The sequence below is a fragment of the Eulemur rufifrons genome, chromosome 14 (genome assembly GCF_041146395.1).
Source record: "Eulemur rufifrons isolate Redbay chromosome 14, OSU_ERuf_1, whole genome shotgun sequence".
Taxonomy (NCBI): Eukaryota; Metazoa; Chordata; class Mammalia; order Primates; family Lemuridae; genus Eulemur; species Eulemur rufifrons.
Genome location: NC_090996.1, coordinates 29,335,079 through 29,357,203, shown reverse-complemented (window position 1 = coordinate 29,357,203; position 22,125 = coordinate 29,335,079). Strand labels below are relative to the sequence as shown.

Genomic DNA, 22,125 nt, shown 5'->3' with positions numbered 1-22,125 from the left:
CACAAATTAGCATCCTATTCAAGAAGAGTTAGGGTTAAAATGCAGACACCCCCTGCTCCAACCAAAATGATCTGCATATGGCTCTCCATACCCACCATGTACTTGGCCGCCCACATGTCTTTATTCATGCTGTTCTCTCCAGCAAGGAAACTGCTTATTTTTGCCAAAGTTAGCATTTAATATGGACATAATTATGGTTCAACTCGATGGATCCCATGTGCTAATCTTTCCCCCGAGCTCCACTATTGAAATCCTACATATCCATCAAGTCTGTTCCGACCCTCTTACCACCACCCCTGACTCCTGGTCACTCACTCTGAGCTGGTCACTCTCCTGTGACTTCAGGTAATGGTTCTCTAGCTTTATAAACCTTGGTTTAGTGTTCAGTTCACCATAGCCTGATAAACTCACTCTTCCTCTAGTTAAATCCATTTTGCCTTCTTGGCAGGCAATGGTACTGAGTCAGAACTCTCTCCATAGCCACACCTTAAAAGATGGTACATCCAAACAATAGAATATTATTCAGCACTAAAAAGAAATAAGCTATCAAGCCATGGAAAAACATTGAGGAAACTTCAATGCATATTACTAAGTGAAAGGAGCCAGTCTGAAAAGGCTACATACTATATGATTCCAACTATATGATATTCTGGAAAAGGCAAGGCTATTGAGACAGTAAGAAGATCAGTGGTTGCCAGGGGGCAGGGGGTTAGGAAGGGATGAGTAGGCAGAGCACAGAGGATATTTTAGAACAGTGAGGATACTCTAATGGTGGATACATGTCATTATATATTTGTCCCAACCCATTGAACGTACAACACCAAGGGTGAACCACAATGTAACTATGGACCTCAAGTGACAATGACGTTATCAATGGAGGTTCATCAACCATAACAACTGATGGGACTCCAGAAGGAGGGTGCCCATCAGCAAGTCCTAAGCCTCTCTGAGCCTCGTCTTTCACATCTGTGTGATGGCTCCAGGTAAACACTGTACGTCCCTTCTATGATCTCTGCCAATCTTCATGTTAGATAATGTGACTGATACCATCAATGAGTGTGATGTTTGGTGTAATGGTCTGAAGTGCCATCTTTTCCACAGAAAGAGCTCAAAGGCTCAAGAGATTTGAAAAGAAGAGACGAGAGTAAATAATCATGCAGAAAATCTATTTTCAGTGGTAGGAAGGACCCTGGACAATGAAAGGAATGGTCTAACCTTGAGGCCAGGAGGACTGTCAGCTTCCCTGCCCCTTCCCCACTCTGCACCTGCACACATCCCTGTCTTCTTTCTTCCCAGGGAACCGCCTGTCCCCTACAGCGATTTTTAACACTCTTGCCACCCACAAGAGCAGCCATTTCATGGCTCCACCCAAACCTCTTGATGTCCAGAGAAAGAGGAAAGGAACCATGCCAGAATGCTGGGCTGCCCGCTCTTCACATGTGGTCAGCTGTGCAGCAGAATATAAATTTTAAAAACCTGAATAATTAAGCTGTCACTTCCTATTAGAGGAAGCACATTCCAGGATGCAACTAACAGGGGAAAAAAATAAGGAACGAAAAAATATGTTTAACAGAGGCAGCGTGGCTGTGACGCTCGCTACTCCTGATCTACAATGACAAGATGGTCTGTCCCACAGGTAGGCACAGAGTTGCTCTTTCAAACCACACACACTAGGCACTGGGGGAAAAGAAGATGAAAACGGCTATGGTGCAGACAAAGAAGAGAAATAAGTTCACAGTCATGTGGCAAGGCCATTCCATCTGTCACATGACACAAAATATACCCAGTGTACAGGAGGCAGGGGAAAGCCATTGCTTTAAACCTAGAAAATGGCAAAGGGACCTTGGAGCCCTTGACACTGAAACCTCAAAGGACTTAAAGGCAAAGCAGGGCTAGCAATGACACATTTCACATTTGTATTTCTTTTTAGTTTTCAGGGTTTTCACAGACTTTATCTCATTTGATCCTCGTAGGAAGGCAGAGAGGTGATCACCCACGCTTTGCACAAGTGAAGACAGAGGTGGAGGGAGAACTCAGTGACAGAGTCAGAACCACAGGCGTTGGGAAGAGAGACCAAGCTGTCTGGTTCACCCGGTGTGTGTCGTGTGGGAGACAGAGACAGCCTGAGCATGGCGGGGAGGGCTGTAGGGAGGTGATTCTTGGATGCCTAGCTAAGGGTTTAGATTTTACCCTGAAAATAATGGGATGATACATCACCAAAGTTTTAAGAGTAGAGAGTAAAATGCTCAAAGCTCCCCTTTGGTGGGGCACGAGCTATGGCTGATGGTGAGGATATGAGCAGGGAGGTCAGAAGACTGGACTCAGAGTTCAGGTGGACAGGTGACAGGGATAGAGAGGAAGGAAGTCACCAAGAGTTGGACAGTAGAAGAATGGACAGAATCAGAGGGCCACATGTGGTACCAGAGATGGTTTTATGTCTTACGTAGACCAAGACACAAAATAACATTAAAGCACACAGGATAAAGCTCTGATTCTCTTTCAATCCTTCTAATTAGTCAATGAGAAAGTCTTATTTTGGTGCTAATCGGTCTTCAACACCTTTCTAACACTTGCTAATCTTTGTAAGGAGAGAATAATATACCACGTAAGCCTCGCAGGAAATAGCATCTAGTTATATTTTTATATTACTATTGTGTTTCCTCTTTTTTATTTTTCTTTTTAGGTTTTTTGTAATTTGCATGATTTTGTTTGCTTATTTGATTATTAGTTTACTGTTGCAGTCTATTTATAGCAAGTGAAACTGGTTTCCGTTTTTGGTAGTGATACACTACTTCCTTTTAAAATATATTTGTTTTCTTTTTTTTAATTTTAGGACATTATGAGAGTACAAACTTTTTGGTTACATTTTATGTCTTTGCCTAACCAACTGATGAGTGGATAAACTAAATGTGACATATCCATATGATGGAATATTATTCAGCCTTAAAAAGTACTGATACAGGCTACAACATGGATGGACCTTGAAAACGTGCCAAATGAAAGACACAAGACACAAAAGGTCACATATTATATGATTCCATTTTATCCAAAATAGGTAAATCCACAGATATGGAAAGTAAATTGATGGTTTCCAGGGGCTGTAGGGGTGGGGGAAATGGATAATAACTGCTTGATGGTTACTGGTTTCCTTTTGCAGTGATGAAAATGTTCTGGAACTATATAGAGGCCTAAACAATGGCCCCCAAAGATACCCAGAGGTCCTAATCCCTGGAATTTGTAAATATTACTTTATATGGCAATGGAGATGTTGCAGATATGATTAAATTAATGATCCTGAGATGGGGAGATAATCCTGACTATAGCGGGGGCTAAATATAATCGCAAAGGTTGTAAAAGGAGGCAGGGGGAGATTGCACACAGAAGGAGGCAATGTGACCCCTGAAGATGCTACAGTGCTGGCTTCAAAGGTGGAGAAGGGGGTTACCAGCCAAGGAATGCAGTTCTGGAAGCTGGTGAAGGTAAGGAAACAACCTCTCCTAGAGTCTCCAGAGGGAGCATGGCTTTGCCAACACCTTGATTTCGGTGCAGTGAATGTGATTTCAGACTTCTGCCCTCTGGGGCTGTAAGAGAATAAAGATGTGCTGTTTTCAGCCACCATGTTTATGGTAACTTGTTATAGCAGCTGTAGGAAACTAATACAGTCCTGGACCTAGCCCCTTCTACTAACCCCCTACATGGTTCAAACATCTACCAAGCACCTATTGTGCCCCAAAACTGGGTGCTGGAGTCATAAATATAAGGGAGATACAGTCTCCACAAACCAAGAGAGCAAAAAGCTCAATGTTTTGATTGTAAGAAATGCCATCCAGAGGAAAATTCAAGAGGTATCAAAATATCACTCAAGTCTGGCAGCCTTAAGGAACATGTTAAGAGGCGAGGGAGGCTTAGACTGTAAACTCACTTCTGGACCTCTGTGAGCAAAAAGCCTTCACTCTGCAGCTCATCCCCGGCCGTGGGAGACGATGACCTGTAAGCACCTAGGACACCAGTCTTTTCGAGATCAGTTCTCTAGAAGTCCAAGATCAAGGTGACATTTAGGCTGTTTCTTCTGAGGCCTCTCTCCTTGGCTTGCAGATGGTCATCTTCTCCCTGCGTCTCCACACTGCCTTCCCTTTGTGTGTGTCTGTGTCCTAATCTCCTTATAAGGATACCAGTCATATTGGATTAAGACCCAACCTAATGACCTCATTTTACCTTAATTATCTCTTAAAGATCCTCTCTCCAAAAAGTCACATTCTGAGGTACTGAGGTTAGGATTTAGCATATGACTTTTAGGGGGACACAGTTCAGCCCATAACACTCTCCAGCAATAAACTCCAACTATCCCAGGTTTCTCGTACTTTCAGATGAAGCCAGAGATGCGCCTCTTTTCCCTGGAAACCGTTGGAATTTGAAAACCTCCATGAACCAGGACGGAGCTAGAGAATTTTCCACTTCGGAGGAGGGAAAGAAGCCAGTCTCCACAAGCAGCCTAAGCACATGATCCAGCTGAGGCTCATCCAAGGCTCTCTTTTGAAAGTTGATCTTTAACGAAGTTAATTTAGGCCGCGGAGTATTTTTTTGGGGCGTTACAAGATTATTTTTATGCTTCTGCAAATGAGCACATCACACCCCAAAACCAGAGGCTGAAACAGGCCCCCTTCATTCAACCCCAAATGAAAACAGGAATTGTTTGGGAATCTCTTGCCCTAGAAGAGAGGGAACAAGGGGGCGGCGAGTGGGCGGTGGGACGGACAGCTGGCTCCAGCTCCTGGGCCCGTGGCTTTCCTCCCTGCTGCAGGAGGATCGCGAGAGCAGGGCCAAAGCAGCAGGCGCAGGAGGTAGAAAGTTAGAAGGAAGCCCATTTCTGTTTCCATATTTTAGGAAAAGGACCTTCAAAATGTGCTCAGCTCCACCTCCGCATCTAGGGGCATGGCTAGCCCATGGCAGAAGAGACAGTCATCCTGTGCCCTGTTCTAGAAAGTTCCCTGAGAAACCTTCTGCATATGCATTGGCATAAAAGACACGTGAGCTCTCAATAATATCCTAACTGCTGTGCACTGGTGCAACCGGGCTGGTTATTAAAAGACTGAAATGCTTTGGTTTCTATCGCAAATAGCCACAGCCTCCAGGGCCCACAACTGCCCCCTGCCACTCTGCCCCTCCCTCAGGAAGCCCCCACCTCCCCAGAACCAGCCACTAGAGGATCCATGCCTGACACCACAGCGGCTCCAGAATCCCATACAGCAGGTGTCTATTCTTATGGGTCCGTGATCGTGCTATGGTGGTTAAATATTTTGAGTATTCCCCACACCTGTTAATATCAACCCTAAATCCCTTCTACTTTTGTTTAACACTCATCCTAATGCCCTTCATCCCACCGTGGACACAGAGAACAGCTCCTTCTTGCCACCCATGCAATACCTCTTTCCTACTGCGAGGCGTTTACCGTTACGACCTCTCCCTGCCTCTGCTTTCCTAAAGACCAAACAATGGCTCCACGTCCCCACCACGCCCCACAAAGCCTGCAGCGTGAGCATGTCCATCTCAGGCCCACTGGGACGTGATTGCCTCCTGGAAAATCTAATAGTCAGGTCCCACAAAATGATGTTCTGCTGGGAAATTTTACATTTTAAAGCAGCTCTTCAAACAACATGGATATAGAGACAACGGTTGAGCAATGCCTGGTGACTAAGAATGAATAATCATAGAACTCCCTGCCAAGCTTCAAAATATTTATTATTTTTTAGAAATTCAAATTATTTCACTGACTTGATATTGGAATCCATCATTCTGTGAGGTTTTCCATTTACACGACGGGAAATATCAAAGAGGTTAAGACATGCAATACCTACGGAATATAAAAGGGGTGATTAAATTAAAATATATTCCACAGCGGGTATCATAAAAGAGATGCAAATTAAAACAATGAGATAATATTTTCATCAATCCAATCAGAGAAAATGTTGGCAAGTGCTGGCCAGAGTTAGGTGACAAAGGTACTTTAAGATATAGTTACTAGAAGTGTCCAGTGGTCTGATCATTCTGGAAACCAATTAACATTATGTATCATGAACCTTAAAAATCTTTCATTTTGGTCAAAGGATTCTATCCAAAACCAATAATCTGTCACGCTGACATTTCATTACAAAGATGTTCACCAAGGTGTTGGTTTTAATAGCAACAAATTTTAAGAAATCTAAATTATCAAGTAAATCATGATGTATCCATAGAATGGAAGACATGGAAGAGAGAAATATTTAGAAACAATTTGAAATTCTCATGATAAAATGTTAAGTAAATTATAAGCTATCTATGAAATTATATAATCAGTGTATATATTTGTACGTTTGCCTATGAGGTATAGAAGAAAAGACTAGAAGGAAAGGAACCAAAGTGTTAACAGTAGTTGTCTGTGGACAGTGAGATTAAAGGTGATTTTTATTTTCTTTATACTTCTCTGATTCTCACACATCCTCTAAAGTGTGCGTGAGTTAGTTTACTTTTGTATCAGCTGTGCTTGTTTTTTTTTTTTAACAGTTATTTATCTTTTTGAGATATATACTGACATATTTACAGATGAACTACAAGGACGCCCTGGATTTTCTTTAAAATGACCCAGCAGTGCAGGGTAAGAGAGTGAGTGAAGTTAGAGAGGAAACAAGAATAGCCATATGTTCATAATTGTTGAAGTTGGATTCTTGGGGGCTCATCCTGTTCTCTCCATTTTTGTATGTGTTTGAAATTTGCCATGATAAAAATATTGCCTTTAATGCTGCTAAATAGCAGAGAGAGACACAGAGAGAGAGAGAAAACCAATTAACCAAAGCAAAACCAATAGCAATTAACTAAAGTGCAAACTTGACCATGAAGCTCAGGTCTTCGCCCAAGGCTTGCAATTTTCAAAATCCCATTAGTGGAAGCCATGCTCATTACCTAGCACCACCACTACAGCAAGTCTGTCTTTCTCTACAGCTCAACAGCCTCTTCACGTGGTTCTAAATCTATTCGCCCGAGTCAACTAATACTACATTTCCTCAGCCCTACAGATAGCTTACAAATAGCTCAGCTTTCAAACAGTTCACCTGGAAAATATGTATTTTTTTTTCAGCCCTAGGACTACAGACAGGCAAGACAGTATGGATTTCAAATGCCACTCACTCTTCCTGGCTAGGTATTCCTAATTTGAAAAGACAAGCTAGAGCAGGAGAGATTCAGCCATTTGTGACAACAAAACAGAAATTGGCAGAAAGCTCAATGTTTTGATTGTAAGAAATGCCATCCAGAGGAAAATTCAAGAGGTATCAAAACATCACTCAAGTCTGGCAGCCTTGAGGAACATGTTAAGAGGCGAGAGAGGCTTAGACTGTAAACTCGCTTCTGGTCGTCTGTGAGCAAAAAGCCTTCACTCTGCAGCTCATCCCTGGCCGTGGGGGACGACGACCTGTAGGCACCTAGAACACCAGCCTCTTCTAGATCAGTTCCCCAGTTGGACTCGAGATCCCCCGCCCTCTGACCTCCGAATGAGGTCACCCCTGCTTTACATTTCCAGGGTCCCCCGAGCTACGCCAATCATAGCTGCATCACACTGGGCTTTAATTGTGAATCTCCCCCAACCAGATTCTGAGTTACATCAAAGAAAACAAGTTGATCACCGATGTATCTACAGAACATTCTGGCCCAAGGTGCAGCTCAATAAATGTGTGAAGAAGGAACGTACAGTTGACCCTTGAACAACACGGGTTTGAACTGCGCATGTCCACTTATACTCAGATTTGCTTCCATCTTTGCCACTTCTGAGACAGCAAACCCAACCCTTCCTCTTCCTCCTCCTCCTCAGCCTACTCAACACGAAAATGATGAGGATGAAGACCTTTATGATGATCCATTTCCAGCAAATATATGTTCTCTTACTGGTGATTTTCTTAATAACATTGTCTTTTCTCCAGCTTAGTTTATTATAAGAATACAGTATATAATATATATGACACACAAAATATGTGTTAACTGACTGTTTATGTTATCGGTAAGCCTTCCGGTCAACAGTAGGCTATTAGTAGTTAAGTTTTGGGGGAGTCAAAAGTTATACATGGATTTTCAGCTACATGGGGGTCAACACCTATAACCTCCTGTGTTGTTCAAGGCTCAACTGTATTAATAAACCAATAAACAAATCAATTCCAAGGAGATCTATGAATAGGTTTCAGAGGGTCTGTGAACGCCTGAAATTGCACATAATATTGAATGTATGTCTATGGATGTCCACTTCTCTGGGAAGGGCCCATGACTTCATTAGATTATAAAGTGGTCCCTGACTCCCCCCAGATCATCCCAAATTATCTTAAATTCTCTGAGTGTGTATGTGGGTGACTTCAGCAAAAAATTAAAAATGGAAATAAACTGCCATTCCAATTAATATTTTTCCTCTTTAGATGGATATAATATAATCACCTCCTTGGAGGGGAACAGGGGTCTGCAAATCTGCAATGCATTAGTTGAGCAAATATTCTTTCTCTGAATGCTATATTGTATTACTCAGATTTTTTTTTTACTCTGCACACAAACACCTATTTCAAAATAAACAAATAAATAAATAGAAATCATATATCCATTGCCATCCTATGGAAAGTTATACAATTTGAATGGAAAGTAAAGCATTTGGAAAGAAATTTCAGGTTTCGTTTTTCACTGGGGGAAACAGGGGAAGTAGACAAGCAATGGAATAGTACCTAGAGCATTTTCTACCATAAGCAAATGTTCGAAATGCTGGAGAGTACGTCTGACAAAAAGAACAATTTGACAACTGAAATACCAGTGTTCTCGCTATCTCTGTAGAATACCAACATGTTACTACAGTAAGATGTGCAAAAAATGTGAATATACTTTAATAAGTAATAATGATTAAGTTGATGCAACTGCAAAAACACCCCATTTAGAGATCACTGGCAATTATTCTAAACATCCTCTTCTGTGGATGAGCTTCTTAGCCAAAAACATTTCCACTAGTAAATATGATGATGCCGGCTGACCTACTTATGTTTATATTTATATGTGTGTGTGTGACTTGATATATACATAGGTTTTCTACTTTTCTAACATCGTCTACCCTTCAGGATAATGTAAAGTCCTTTGGGGATTTGAGGTGATGATGCAGGGATTATAAATTCCTCCCCCACGGCAGGCAAATTTATACTGAATTACTCACACACTTGGAGAAAGTGAGGATATTGGTTTCCAGCCAAATCCAAGGGCCTAAAGCACCAAGGCTTGGGGATTTTTAAAAAATAAGTCAAGGATTTGAGAAGTACAGAGTGTCTGAATAAGAGAGAACCTCAGAGGTGACCCAACCCAACCTTATCCACGCAGGCCCAATTCTCCACCCAATTTCTGACAAACTCTTCGTTCAGTCACATCCTGATAGATACTTCCTATTCTATGAAACATCATAGTCTTCTGTTAGAGACCTAATTCCCAAAGCTTATTCCTCTCTCAAGATGAAACTTTACTCCTTATAACTTCACTCTCTCTTCTGTCCCCAGAACAACAACAATGACAAAAAATTAAGACTAAACCTTCTACCCTATAACAGCCCATGGGGTATCTGAACACACCTCTCATATATCCTCTTAGATTTCCCTTCTCCAAGCTGAACATCCCTAAATATTTCTTCTGAGACTCTTAACATATCTTATGTAGATCCTACGCAATCCTAAAGGCCCTTCCTTTGCCTACATTGCAATTTTTCAATGTCCATCTTTAAATATTGTTCCCCAGAACTAAGTGCAACTCTATAGATAATGGTGTTAATGTTGATAGAAATATTAGCAGTTGTACCACTGAGGCATTGCTCCTATAACCCTGCTAACAGACACAAATGTTGCTCAGGTGGCAATTACCCATTCTCAGAGAAGAATTCTAGATTGCAATCTCTTCCAGTGATGTTTGAAGAAGAAGAATGTGGCCCATTTCTGGCCACTGAAATGTAAAAGGAAGTCTACTCTAATGAAAGGATAGAGGCCCTAGAAGACAGCTTATTTTTCTCCCCCTTTTTTTCCTGTTTTGAATGCTGGCATGTAAGGATGTGATGGCTGGAACAGAGGCAGCCACATTGTGACTAAGATAAACCAGCAGCTGAGAAAGACAAAGTAGAAGAATGGAAAGGAACTGAGTCCTTGATGGGTTATTAAGTCACTAAATTATACCTGAGGGCTCCTTACTAAACAAAAAACTGAATGACTTAACGGTTTGAGTCACTGATAGTCAGATACTCTCTTACTTGCAACTGGAAGCACTCCTGACAACAGAAAAGGTATAATGGAGCTATCACTTCCCTTGATTTAGACATTATATTTCTAGAAATGTGGCCTCTACTTTCTTAAGAGCCAAATCTCTACTTAGAATCTGTTGAGCTTCTGGTCAATGCAAAACAAATAAGCAAATAAACAAATAAAAGCCCTGTCTTTGGGTACCACAATTTCAAATGCTTACAAAAACCATGCAGTTATTAATAACAGAAATGTATGAATCAGCCTAGATATGAGATAGCAGAAAATATAGGGAAGACTGTAGTGAACTTGAAAATGCATACCTCATCCAAACACATTAAAACTCAAGCATTTAAAAATGCTGGTGAAACAAAATGCATCTATGAGCCAGATTCAGCGTGCAGTCCACCAATTCGTGACCCTTGCACAAACCATTCCCTAGTGAGTTGAAAAGTCTTATATCCCTCTTTCTGCAATAATGCAGAAACCCATGGGAGACGTTAGTCAAAGGGTACAAACCTCCAGTTATAAGGTGAATAGGTTCTGGAGACCTAATGTACAGCATGGTGACTATAGTTAATTTAAAAAGTATTGTATACCTGAAATTTGCTAGGACAGTAAATTAAGCAATCTCATCAAAAAAAAAAAAAAGTAAACATGTGAAGTGATGGATATGCTTTATTGTGGTAATCATTTCACATGTATATGTACATCAAAATATCACACTAAGGCCAAGTGTAGTGGTTCATGCCTATAATCCCAGCACTTTGGAAGGCAGAGGCAGGAGGATCTCTTGAGGCCAGGAGTTCAAAACCAGCCTGAACATTATAGCGAGACCCCTTCTCTACAAAAAAATAGAAAAATTAGCCATGTGTGGTGGCACATGCCTGTAGTCCCAGCTATTCAGGAGGCTGAAGCAGGAGGATCACTTAAGCCCAAGAATTTGAGGCTGCAGTGAGCTATGATGACACCACTGCACTCTAGCCTGGGCAACACAGCAAGACCCTGTCTCAAAAAAAAAAAAAAAAATCACACTATACACCTTAAATATATACAATTTTTATTTGTCAATTAATCTCAGTAAATCTGGAGGGTGGGGGACCTCTAATATAATCTGTAGTATGGGCCCATCACTGCAATCTGGAAAGATAGTTTTGAATTTTAATTCGATCATCCAATATCTTAATCATTTTAGTTAAAACAACAAAAATATTAACATCAAAATGCGTTGTCTGTTTTGAATCTAAGCCCCTTCCCTAAACCAACCAGATTCACAAGCAATAACTTGAAAGGGTAATAACATAAGAGCAAAAGAATAAGAACCCAAATTCCTAGGAGGTTCTGGCTGTATGGCTCTGAAAAAAATCACTGCAACTCTCTGAAACTTTATTTCCTCATCTGAAAATAGAGATTCTTTAAACAAATATTTTTGAGCTGCCAGGTTCCCCAGGCTACCACTGAGTTATTAATCCTTGGCAGAGATAAAATGAGAAACTCTATATGTCTACACTCTAAATCCCTAAGCCCAGTGCAAACATATGGTCCAGTTGGTGGAGTCATTTAGTGCAAAGGTCAATGAGGTAGTCTTCTCTCACAGTTACTTTCACACTGGCCTCGTTTAATCTTCAGTTTGCCAGGATAAAGCTCTCAGCAAGCCTTACAAAGGCAACGGAAGCTGATGGTCATTCCAGTTGAGAAAACAGGAATCGTTTCATGTTGGACCCTCCATTTTTGAGAGTTCTGTGGGTTTCATTCCCAGTTTCTTGCTGGGGATACCCTCAGATAACCACATTACCCTTACTTCATCACTTATTTTTGGTTATTAAAAAGTACATGTACATTGGAGAAAAATTATAAAACCATAATGTAGACACAGTAACAATAGGATTCCTGCGATAAGCATTTATTATAAGCTAAGCACTTAACTTTTTTATTTTTTATCCATGATCTCATTTAAGTCCCACAATTCTATGACATAAGTGCTATTAACATCCCCATTTTGCAGATGAAGATATTGAGGCTCAGAGATATTAAGAACTTCCCTACGATCGCCCAGTTGGTAAGAGGTGGAAGCTGAATTTAAACCCAAACAACCTAACTCAAGTTCCAACATATTAACCACTTGATAATGACATTCTTTAAAAGATTAAAGCAGCCATGAGTCTACTAGCCAAAGATAACTGCTATTCGCATTTTGGTATATTTCTTGCCAGTGTTTCCTTGAAGGTACACAAAATCTTTAGAGCTGGAAGGAGTCTTAGATATAATATTGTCCCAAATCTTCATGTTTCAGAAGGATAACCAGAGGTTCAGAAAGGTGAAGGGTCTTTCCCAAGGTTGCATTGGTATTTGGAAATGGAATTTAGACCCTTTGTCCAAGGTGTTCTGGGGTCTTCCAACTCAAATTGACTGGCAGTGGCTGCCTGGAGTACTGTGTTGAGAGGGACTTAAGGCCTGTGGACTCAACAGGACAAAGTGTTACAGGAGATTAATGATCAGCACTGAACACAGTAGCATCCACGGCCCCATAGACACGATGGATTTGCCATCTTACCAAGGAGCAGCCCCTGAAAGAGAAGAATGCCCACGAAGGGCCTCTTGACCCACACCAGCTGTTTTCTTCACCTGCATCAGGGGTCTCACACTGCAATGCCTTCAGGGCCAAACATGCAACACAAATGAGTGACATGGGCAAGCTGGGATTGAAGAAAGGAAAACTACGGATGGCAGCAGAAAAATGGGGGCAGGGATTGTTCATCTCCAGCCAATGTCTGCCATGGGGGAAAGTGGGTCCGGTGTGCCCAGGCCTTCTGAGTTTTTCAAAGAAGCACAAAATTTGAATTTTTTTTTCAATGCAATGTCTCCCAACTTTAAAATGTTGGCAACTAATTCAAATTTGAAAGATGAAGGGCAGGGGTTACAGGACAAACAAAACAGAGCAGTTTAACACACCAGAGGTTATAACCTTATAACCTCTCATTGACACAATGACCTACCAGAGGCTCCCCACTGTCTGTTACAAACCTGAGGTTCAGTTCTTATTTATCCTCTCCATACCACCCCTTCTCTCCCTTGCTTTCCCCCTTCACTCTACCTAGAGTAGCACTTTCCATCGGAGACCACCAGAGAGAAGATAAGCACCACTGCAAACCCACCAGCCACAGCTGTCAAGGGCCCAGGCAATTACCTACAGCCCCTGAGGGCCATCTGGAGAGTTAGTCATGCCTGTTGGGAGGATGCCTGTTGCTCTCTGATGACTTATGTGAGGAGGAGTCGATGACTGCATCTGACATGCCTCATGGAAAGGCTAAAGATAGGCCTCCCCACTCTCCCAGGAACTACCTGATGCCCCCCTAGCAGGAGCTGAGTGGGCTCCGCCAACATTCGGATCTGTGTGTCTGCCCTTTCCAAGAGCTTTCCGTGTCTAATGGGCGGGGCCGTCACTCACATCTAAACTCCAGAGCTGCCAGGTACGGGAGCACCAGCGTCTACCCCCTGCTGATGACTGTTACTCAGCAGTGCTCCACGGGCCTTTTGTATGTAACCCTCCAGTCTATGTTAGTCCCCAGGATGACTGGTAATTACCTGCCCACTAGAGAGAAGGGAGGGTTTGGCACACACCTGGGAAATCAGTCAGCGTTTAGGGAACAAACACCGCATGGAATGCCCTGAACCACACTGATATGTTTGTCCGGAAGCTGCAACAAGCTGGCATCGGAACCAAGGACTTGATTCATTCAATCAACAAACATTTACCATGTAACAAACACAAAGGGCAAGACCAGTGCAAGGTGCCAAAAAGGACACACATACGGAATAGGAATGAATCATACTGAAGGTGGAAAAATAGAGGAATAGTTCAAAAAATGGTGGTATAAACAGAACACTCTATGGCCATTTAAAATCAGCTTTGAGAAATCTATTTAATGATAAAGAGAAGATTCCAAGAACATATAATCAAGTTTAAAAAAAATAAAAGCAGGTTATGAAATAAAACTGGATCAAAATCAGAGTGAACACACTCAGTAACCTCCCTCTTCTGCTCCTAAGACATAGAATTTACAGAGAACTCTTTAGTTATTTAAAAATTTACATGGTACTGCTTGGAAATAAGAAAAAGCAATCACAGATTAAAAATAGAGAAGGCTCCCTAAAAATAAATGAATCAAAAGGTGGGAGTCTACCATTTCAAGCAGAAACCAAAGCCACACAATCCATAGAGGTGTGGGTCCGACATAAACTTCTCCCAGGTGACAGGATGTGAACTGGACCCAGAGCCATGCTGCTACCTGTGGATGCAGCTGGAGCATTCACCAACAGGCACAGCCAAAAAGGAAGACCCTGTCTGTGTCAAGGAGCCAAAATGAAGTCACCTCCATAAGCCTGGGACCCAAGGCTGCCCCACAGGCTCTACAGAGCAGAAAGAGAATGCCAAGCTGCTGATGTGTGCTCTGGTTTAAAAGCAAACACTCTTACAGATAGAGGGCAGAAGAAATCATAAAACTGTCTTGAAAACAGATTCACAAACAAAAATCAGAGAACATATGAGAACATCCGATTAACAAGACTCCACAAATGGAAGAATTCATAACTGAAAAAACGAAGATGCTAGAGCAATCACAGAAGAACCTTCTAAAAAGTATTTTTTTTAAATCCTCAGAGGGGCAGAGGAGGGAGTTATAGGCACAACATGTAAACATTAATCCATAAAACAAAAAATATGGAGATATGAAAAGGGATCAATTATATATCTGGGAAATAAAGTATATCATTGTTGAAATTAAAATTTCAACAGAGCATCAAAATAATACAACAGACAAATGAAAGGAGATAGTTAACTGGAGTATAGAATTGAGGAAACCTCAAAAACACAGCACAGATAGAGAATTGAAAAAAAATTTAAGTTAAGGTACATGGAGAATTGATTGAGGAACTACATATATATATAATATAGTCATATACTACGTAAGAACATTTAGGTCAATGATGGACCACATATATGATGGTGGTCCCATAAGATTATAATATCAAATTTTACTATGTATTTTCTATGTTTAGATATGCTTAGATACACAAATACTTACCAGAATGTTACAATTGCCTACAGTATACAGTACAATATGCTGTAGAGGTTTGTAGCCTAGGAGCAATGGGCTATACCACACAGTCTAGGTATGCAGTAGACTATATCATCTACGTTTGTGCAAGTACACTCTCTGATGTTCACACAGTCACAAAATCACCTAACAATGCATTTCTCAGAATGCATCCCCGTTGTTAAACAATGCCTGACTGTATAAATGTATGCATATTCGGAAGCAAAGAATAGAAATAAGAGTGGAAAGGAAACATCCAACAGATAGTAGCTGAGATTTTTCCAAAACTAAAGAAAAACGTGAGTCTTCTAACTAAGAAAGGCCACAGAGTGAAGAGTCCTAAAAGAAAAACCATATAGATTGCATAACCCTGAACTTGTGACTAAACAAACAGAGCTCAGAAGGTAATACACCAAGTGTCAGCAGTGGTTACTCAGGTGATGGGATTTGGAGCGAGATTTTTATTTTCTTCTTTAAACTTTAATGTACTTTCGAAGTGCTCTACAACCAAAAGACATTTTTATAAAGTGTCTGTGGACGAGGAGCGTTTGTTATTTCAAATACACATATACAGATAAACACAGTTGTTTTATTTAAAAAAAAAAATCTGCCCTCAAAGGACTTATGCTGTAGTAGAGGAGATGAGATATGTATAGAAACGACATATAAAGAAAAACCCAAGCAGATATAGCCCTGGACAGACACAGCTGAAACCCAAGCCTTGCCTTTTCCACCACGAAGCAATTAGACATGAGGTTGAGGAGCAGGGGGGTTGAGGACTCTGAGCAGAAACGTAAAGGTTTAGTCTTCAAGCTGGGACTGATATTGCAGCCAGAGTGTACTTCACTTACACAGGGCCAAAATGACCAAACCAGGACAAGATTACAAGTTTATCCACATCAAATATTATTTTCACCTTTAATTTAATTATATTGTGAAACTACCCACTGATACAAGCAAAAATTAATACCTCTATTGTAAAGTAAATTAACACCACAAATATCTGCCACATTTGAACAGCATTTCAATTATCACACAGCTTTGTTCTTTTCTTCATGGGTCAGGCAGGCTGAAGGAAAGGTTAAATGCAGGGTGTATGTGTATGTGTGTGTTCACTGTAACTGATAAATTAATACCATTCTTATCCATGGAACCACTATCTTGTTGCCACTCTAGGAGTGAAAACCACATTGCTGTGTTCTGGATGGCTTTACCACACATCAGCATCATCTTAGGGGGAGGCAGAGAGGCCTTGTCAACTGGGGGAGGTTGAGACAGTGGTCAGAACACCATTGGCACACCCAAGCAAAGCAGAGTTTTAGGCAACATCCCATGACTGCTTTTTTTGGACCCAAATAAACTGCACTCAATGTTCAGCTCTAAATGAAACAGGTGGCATAGACATAAGCCAACTAGATGTGTTACTAATGGAAGGAAGGGCTGTTCACATCTCAATCTCTTTCTAAACACATTCAGATTTCTCAAGATACCACCCTTTAAATCAACTCCTCTCGGTTTCACCTGCCCATCCCATACACGGGACCCAACATCTGCCCCAATGTTACCTCTGCTGACTTCTTCGATTCCCAGACTCTTGTCTTATCTCCCTACAGTTCTACCAGAATCACAGAGTGGGGGACAACCTCTCCAAGACCAACAACAATGGGGAGTATCAAATTCCCTTCACCGTCTTTGAATCAACAGACCCCTTCATTCTTCTCCTCTCCATCCCCTCTTAAATCTCTCTAATCTTGACTTCTCTGGAAATGTCCTTTCTTGTTTTCCTCTTGTGCTTCCCTGAGTCCTTTTCACTTCCTTACTCTTGAGGGGGATCATGCTTTTGTCTCCATCCCCATAAGGCAGTTTCATCCCACAGGAGAGAAGGAGGTTTCCACCCAGGCCCCCTGGGCTTCCCAAAACTCCCTTTCTAGTGCCCCCTTCAAGGGAGGCACAGTTGCTGGTCTAATTGGTCAGAGCCTGACGTTCACTGGGTCAAGACTCGCTAGTGGGCAGGGTCGTTGCATATCAAGAGGGTGCTCATCAACGACCCTACTCTCTGTTCCTGCCTCTCTGCAGCTGGATGGATAAGTCAGGTGAAAGCCTGAGCCACACACCTGCCAGCTTAGAAGAAAGAGAGCTGGAAGCCCACTCAGACCTCCCAGCCTCAAACCACCTTATCCAGTTCAGCTTTTACCAGATTTCTCCATGGGTTGTAGTGGACCCTTATGAATCCAGACATTTCACTTTCAATATGGTTATTGGTTTTTGTCCATTGCTCCATGAGTCAAAATTTCAGAAGAAAAGAGGGATCCATGGTAATACTTAGATCCCCAAATCCCACCGCAACCCCCTGCTGGGAACTACTGTTCTCCTCCTTCTTCACGCCCTCGTTACAAGCCTGGTCCCTCCTATGCACTAGCCCTCCAGGCTGAGATTTGCTGCACCTCGCCACGGCTCAGTGCCTCCCATAAATACAAGAGTAATTCTTTGTTCCTCCTGAAGACAGGATGACATAGTTAAAAGTATGGGCTTGATTTGGTGGAATGTAAGATCACAGCTTGCAGCCAGAAAACCAGCTACCTAGTTCCATCACCCACTGTGTGGTCTTGCAAAGTCTCTTAATTGCCCCATGCTTCAGTCACTTCGCCTGAACACTAAAGGACGCTCCAGTAAACCTAGGGCCCTTTCTGGTTCTGAAGTGGCCTATTGGTGGCAGAGCATGGCTATTCCCTACTTTCTTCATCCCAAAAAAACTGAGAGGTGGTTAGGAAAATGCTCAACCATGCACAAGAATTCTGCTGGGCTGCAAACCATTTAAAAATGAATGTTTAATAAGATATATCATCAGCTGTGTAGTTCGGCTGGATGTGCTGCAGCCAAGGAGACCTGAAAGAATTAATACAGTTCCCAAAGGAGCTGGTGGGAATTGCTGAGGCAGAGGCAGAATCTGATTTGATGAATATAAAAGTGTTTGGAGAGCATCAAAAGGAAAATGCTATAACAAATGTCTGCTCACACCACTAGAATATCTCCTGCTATCTAAGGAACGCTGTCCAAGAAGGTCTCAGAGCTAGAGACCACAGCACACAAGTACACTCACCCTTCCCTCCCCTCCTTAGTCCCTGACCCTTTCTTGGGGCTTAGACAGAGGCACAGTGCGCCAACTCCAGGGCTTCCCTACTTTCTCATTCCTCACGTTACCTCTCCAGTCCAACCTTCTCTCTTCACTCCACACTGGAGCATAATTCCAAAATCAGGTCCTCATAACATCTCATTCAAATCGTCCAATCTCTCTCCCCTCTTCTCCAAACCAGTGCTCCCAGGCAGTCCACAGAAAGACCCTTCCTCTCATTTTAAGCCAAGAGATGTGGACACCCTTTCCTGCATTCTGCAACTCTTCAACTTTACTGCGAAGACCCATCTTTGGGAGCCAACTCCCCTACGCGAGGGCGTTGGAGCCCCTGCCATGAAGTGTCAGCCCCACACAGGGACCATGGAAGGACAGTGCCAGGCCCTCCATGCTCTGGGTCTGTAGTTAGTCCTCCCCACTCACTCCCACTCCCTTAGAATACCGCGTCTCTCCTGTGCTGCTCTAGTCCGGGGCTTCTCAAACTCCCCATTTCTGTCCCTCTAACTGCAGAAAGTCCGGAGAAGCATGACATTTCTCTGCCCTTTTGTGCTTGACCTAAAAACTTTACATTTTATTCCACAACATACACACATTTAATAATTTTTAAAAATAGCTTTAGTCACTTACCATGCAGCAGAAAAATGGGTATTTTTCCACAAAACAAGAAGGTAAAATTGATAATATGGGAATATGAGCCATATCGTCTCAAGTATGCCCAGGCCCACCTCTGGGCCCTACAGTACTTAGAAATCTCCAAACATCCCACCACCATGGCCCCCCATCCTACTTCTGCATTTTCTGAGTTCTTCCTGGCACATCAAAGTGCCTCTGAGTACCCCACTTTCAGAACCAAGGCAAAAGTCATTTCCATTCGTTTCCAGGTTAGAGAGGCAGGACCTGGTTCTCACTAGGGCCAGTGGCCATGACCCCCACCTTCGGATCAAAACAGATGCTAAGGACTCCCGAGGACCTGCGGTGGCTGCCATGTAACTGACACCCCCTCTCTCCAGGTCTTGGCAGCCCATCACCTCCCGGTCTTACCTTGTCAGCCATGATCATAGATGCGCCCCCGTGGATGCCCAAGATGGGGACGAAAGTCTGTGAGGAGATAAAATCCAGCATCTGGGCCACGGCCTCCTGGTCTGTGTCGTCCCCAAACACTAGGCCGTGGATGCGCGCCCCGGACATGAGGTCGCACACATGCGTGATGAGACTCTTGGGGTCGGTGCGGTTCATCAGCAGCGCTACCACGTTCACGTCCAGGGGCAGCCCCGCCCCCTGCTCCGGGCCCCACAAGGTTCGAAGTTCGCGCTCTGTCATGTCGTGGCTGTGACCCAGCAGCACAGCAATGTTCAGCGCGGGGGGACCCTTCTCCGCCGCCGCGCCCGGCGCCGGACCGCGCCAGACCAGAAGGGTCTGCAGCACCAGCAGTGTCCAATAGCCCGGTCTGCCCATAGTCGCCACTTACGGTCCCTGCAAGGGGGAAAGGGAGGGAGGGAGAGCCGCTGTGAGCAAGGGGCCCAGGCGAAAGCGATGACCGACTGGGGCCCCCTGCTCTATCTAGGAGCCAGGTTTGGAACCCAGTCCCAGCACAGGCTGCTGGAATCACCGACTCCATTCCCAAGCCCCGACGCCACCCACGTCCCTCAATCCATCTCCAACTCTATCTACAACTCCAATCCGAGCTAATTCTCCATCCCTGTCCCCAAACCCATTCTCACATCCAGCCTCCTGCTAGTCCTGTCTCCAGCCCCTTCCCCATCCTGGACTCTGTCCACACCCCCACCGCATTCCTCAAGTTAGCTGCGGACCACAGCCCCTAAGCGCCAAGCGAGCCACGGACACCCCAGCTCGTGGGCGTAAGGAGCAAACCCTCTATGCACCCTTTGACACAGGGACAGCGCGCACCAAGTTACGGACCCCGCCCCCTGTGCCCTCGATGCGCACTACGGACCAGCTCAGGCGTGCGGTGGCGGCGCGGGGACCGGTATCCTCATGCGCTCTCTGAGGTGGGTGACTGACACAGCCCCTTAAAGCCTGACGGGTGCACCACAGACCTTGCTCCACGCGCGGCACCAGCCGTGGACCCCGATCCTCTCCTGCAGGGTACACCTCAAGCACTTGGGAGCGAGGATGCTCGCCCTTGTGGGCCTAGGCTCCCCGGTGCCTAGGTAACTCGGGGCCTGCCCCACCTCAGGGCGGAGGGGCTTTCACCTCACGGCAGGCGCCTCAGGACTCACCCTCTACACGCGCACGTGCACACACACGCGCCCACACATCCTCTCGCACGTGTGCAATGGAGAATTCCGGAGAGTGGGCGCGTCCCCCCGCGGGCCAGCGCGTGGGAGCTGGCAAAGAACGTGCGTGGGCGGAAAGGTAGGCTCCCAAGAAGCTCCCCAGACGGACGTGGACAGCCCCTCCCCAGCCTTTCTCCTGCGGGGGCTGGTGCTGAGTCTGAGGTGCACGTGGGCAGTGGGCCACACACGCTCATAGACACGCGCGCTTTTCTGCGCACATCCGCAGGCCGCAGTAGCGGTGCCCACGGCGGGCCAGAGTCCTCACGCGTCCCCAGGCGGGGCGCACACATGTTCCGCGCCAGGTGCACAGCCCAGAGTGCCTGCACATACCCGCACAGTCGGGCGCGCGACCACAGGCGCGCGCCCCTCGGGCCGGGCACGGCGGGAGCCGGGGGAAGTTGGGGCGAACTCGCGGCGGCCGCGGGGCTCTCCGGGTGAGCGCAGCGAAGCGCGGGGCCGCAGCGCCCCCTGGCGCTCCTCCCGCGCTCGGCACCCGGCTCCCTCTCCCGCTCTGCCTCTCTAGCCTCTCCCCTCTCCCGCTCTCCCTCCGGCGGAGCCTCCCTCCTCCCAGACCCACCGAGCCCCGGTCTCCCGCTGGGACGTACCTGTAGCCCGAGAAGGTCGAGGATGCAGTGGGGCGCGCTGCGCGCACGAACATCTCGGCCGCCTCAGCAGCCACCGGGTTTAGCGGGTTCCCGCATGCTGCGGCCCCCGCGCGCTCCCCTGGCTGTCCCGCGCTGTCCGCATCGCCCCCACAGGGGGCGGCTATCCCAGCCGGAGGCTCTGCAGCAGGGCTCTGCCGGTGGAGAGAGGGAGAGGCAGGTCAGCCCACCGGCGCGGGAAGGCTGCAGTCTGCAGTGCTCACAGCCCCCTGTGCGCCCGGGGGGCTAGACCAGAGGCGGGGAGCTGGAGCCCCGTGCCCGAGACGCCTCCGGTGCGGATCCCCAGACCCCGTGGCTGATCATAGGCTCTTTGCTCCGGGGCGCACAGAATGGGAGCCCCAGGTTGGCCACCCACTGGAAGCTAACTGGGCACCTCCACCCTCACCCCCTACCACCTCCCTGGCGCCCACTGCTCGGAGTTGTGCTACCAGGGAGCCGCTGAGCGAGGGGGGTAGGGAGGGAATGGGGTGGGGGTGCTGGCTGAGTTTGCGACAAGCAGGCAGGAGGAGAGGGGGAGGGAAGGACGCGGGCTCCCGCGATCCCGCTTCCCCGAGGGAGGTGCGATCATTCCCACGCAGCGACCCTCTTGCGATCCTACCGCCCCCTCCTAACCAGGCCTCCCACCTCCCCCTTCTGAAGGGGGACCCCCAGGCCCCGCGTCCCGCGCCAGCACTC

General features: G+C 45.2%; 1 protein-coding gene across 2 annotated transcripts in view; it reads right to left on the bottom strand.

Annotated features, from left to right (window-relative positions):
• The window catches only part of GRIN2A (glutamate ionotropic receptor NMDA type subunit 2A), a 293,498-nt gene extending 272,048 nt beyond the window's left edge, over positions 1-21,450 (bottom strand). Inside the window, exons 1-2 of one of the 2 annotated variants that reach the window (XM_069486138.1) lie at positions 21,394-21,450; positions 19,533-19,964 (exon numbers count right to left, since the gene is read on the bottom strand). In XM_069486138.1, coding sequence (XP_069342239.1) covers positions 19,533-19,946 — 414 coding nt within the window. In that variant the 5' untranslated portion in view covers positions 19,947-19,964; positions 21,394-21,450. Of the gene's footprint in view, positions 1-19,532; positions 19,965-21,393 lie in introns of those variants that run through there. The other variant, XM_069486139.1, reaches the window with a different exon arrangement.
• Positions 21,451-22,125: the final 675 nt, after the last annotated feature.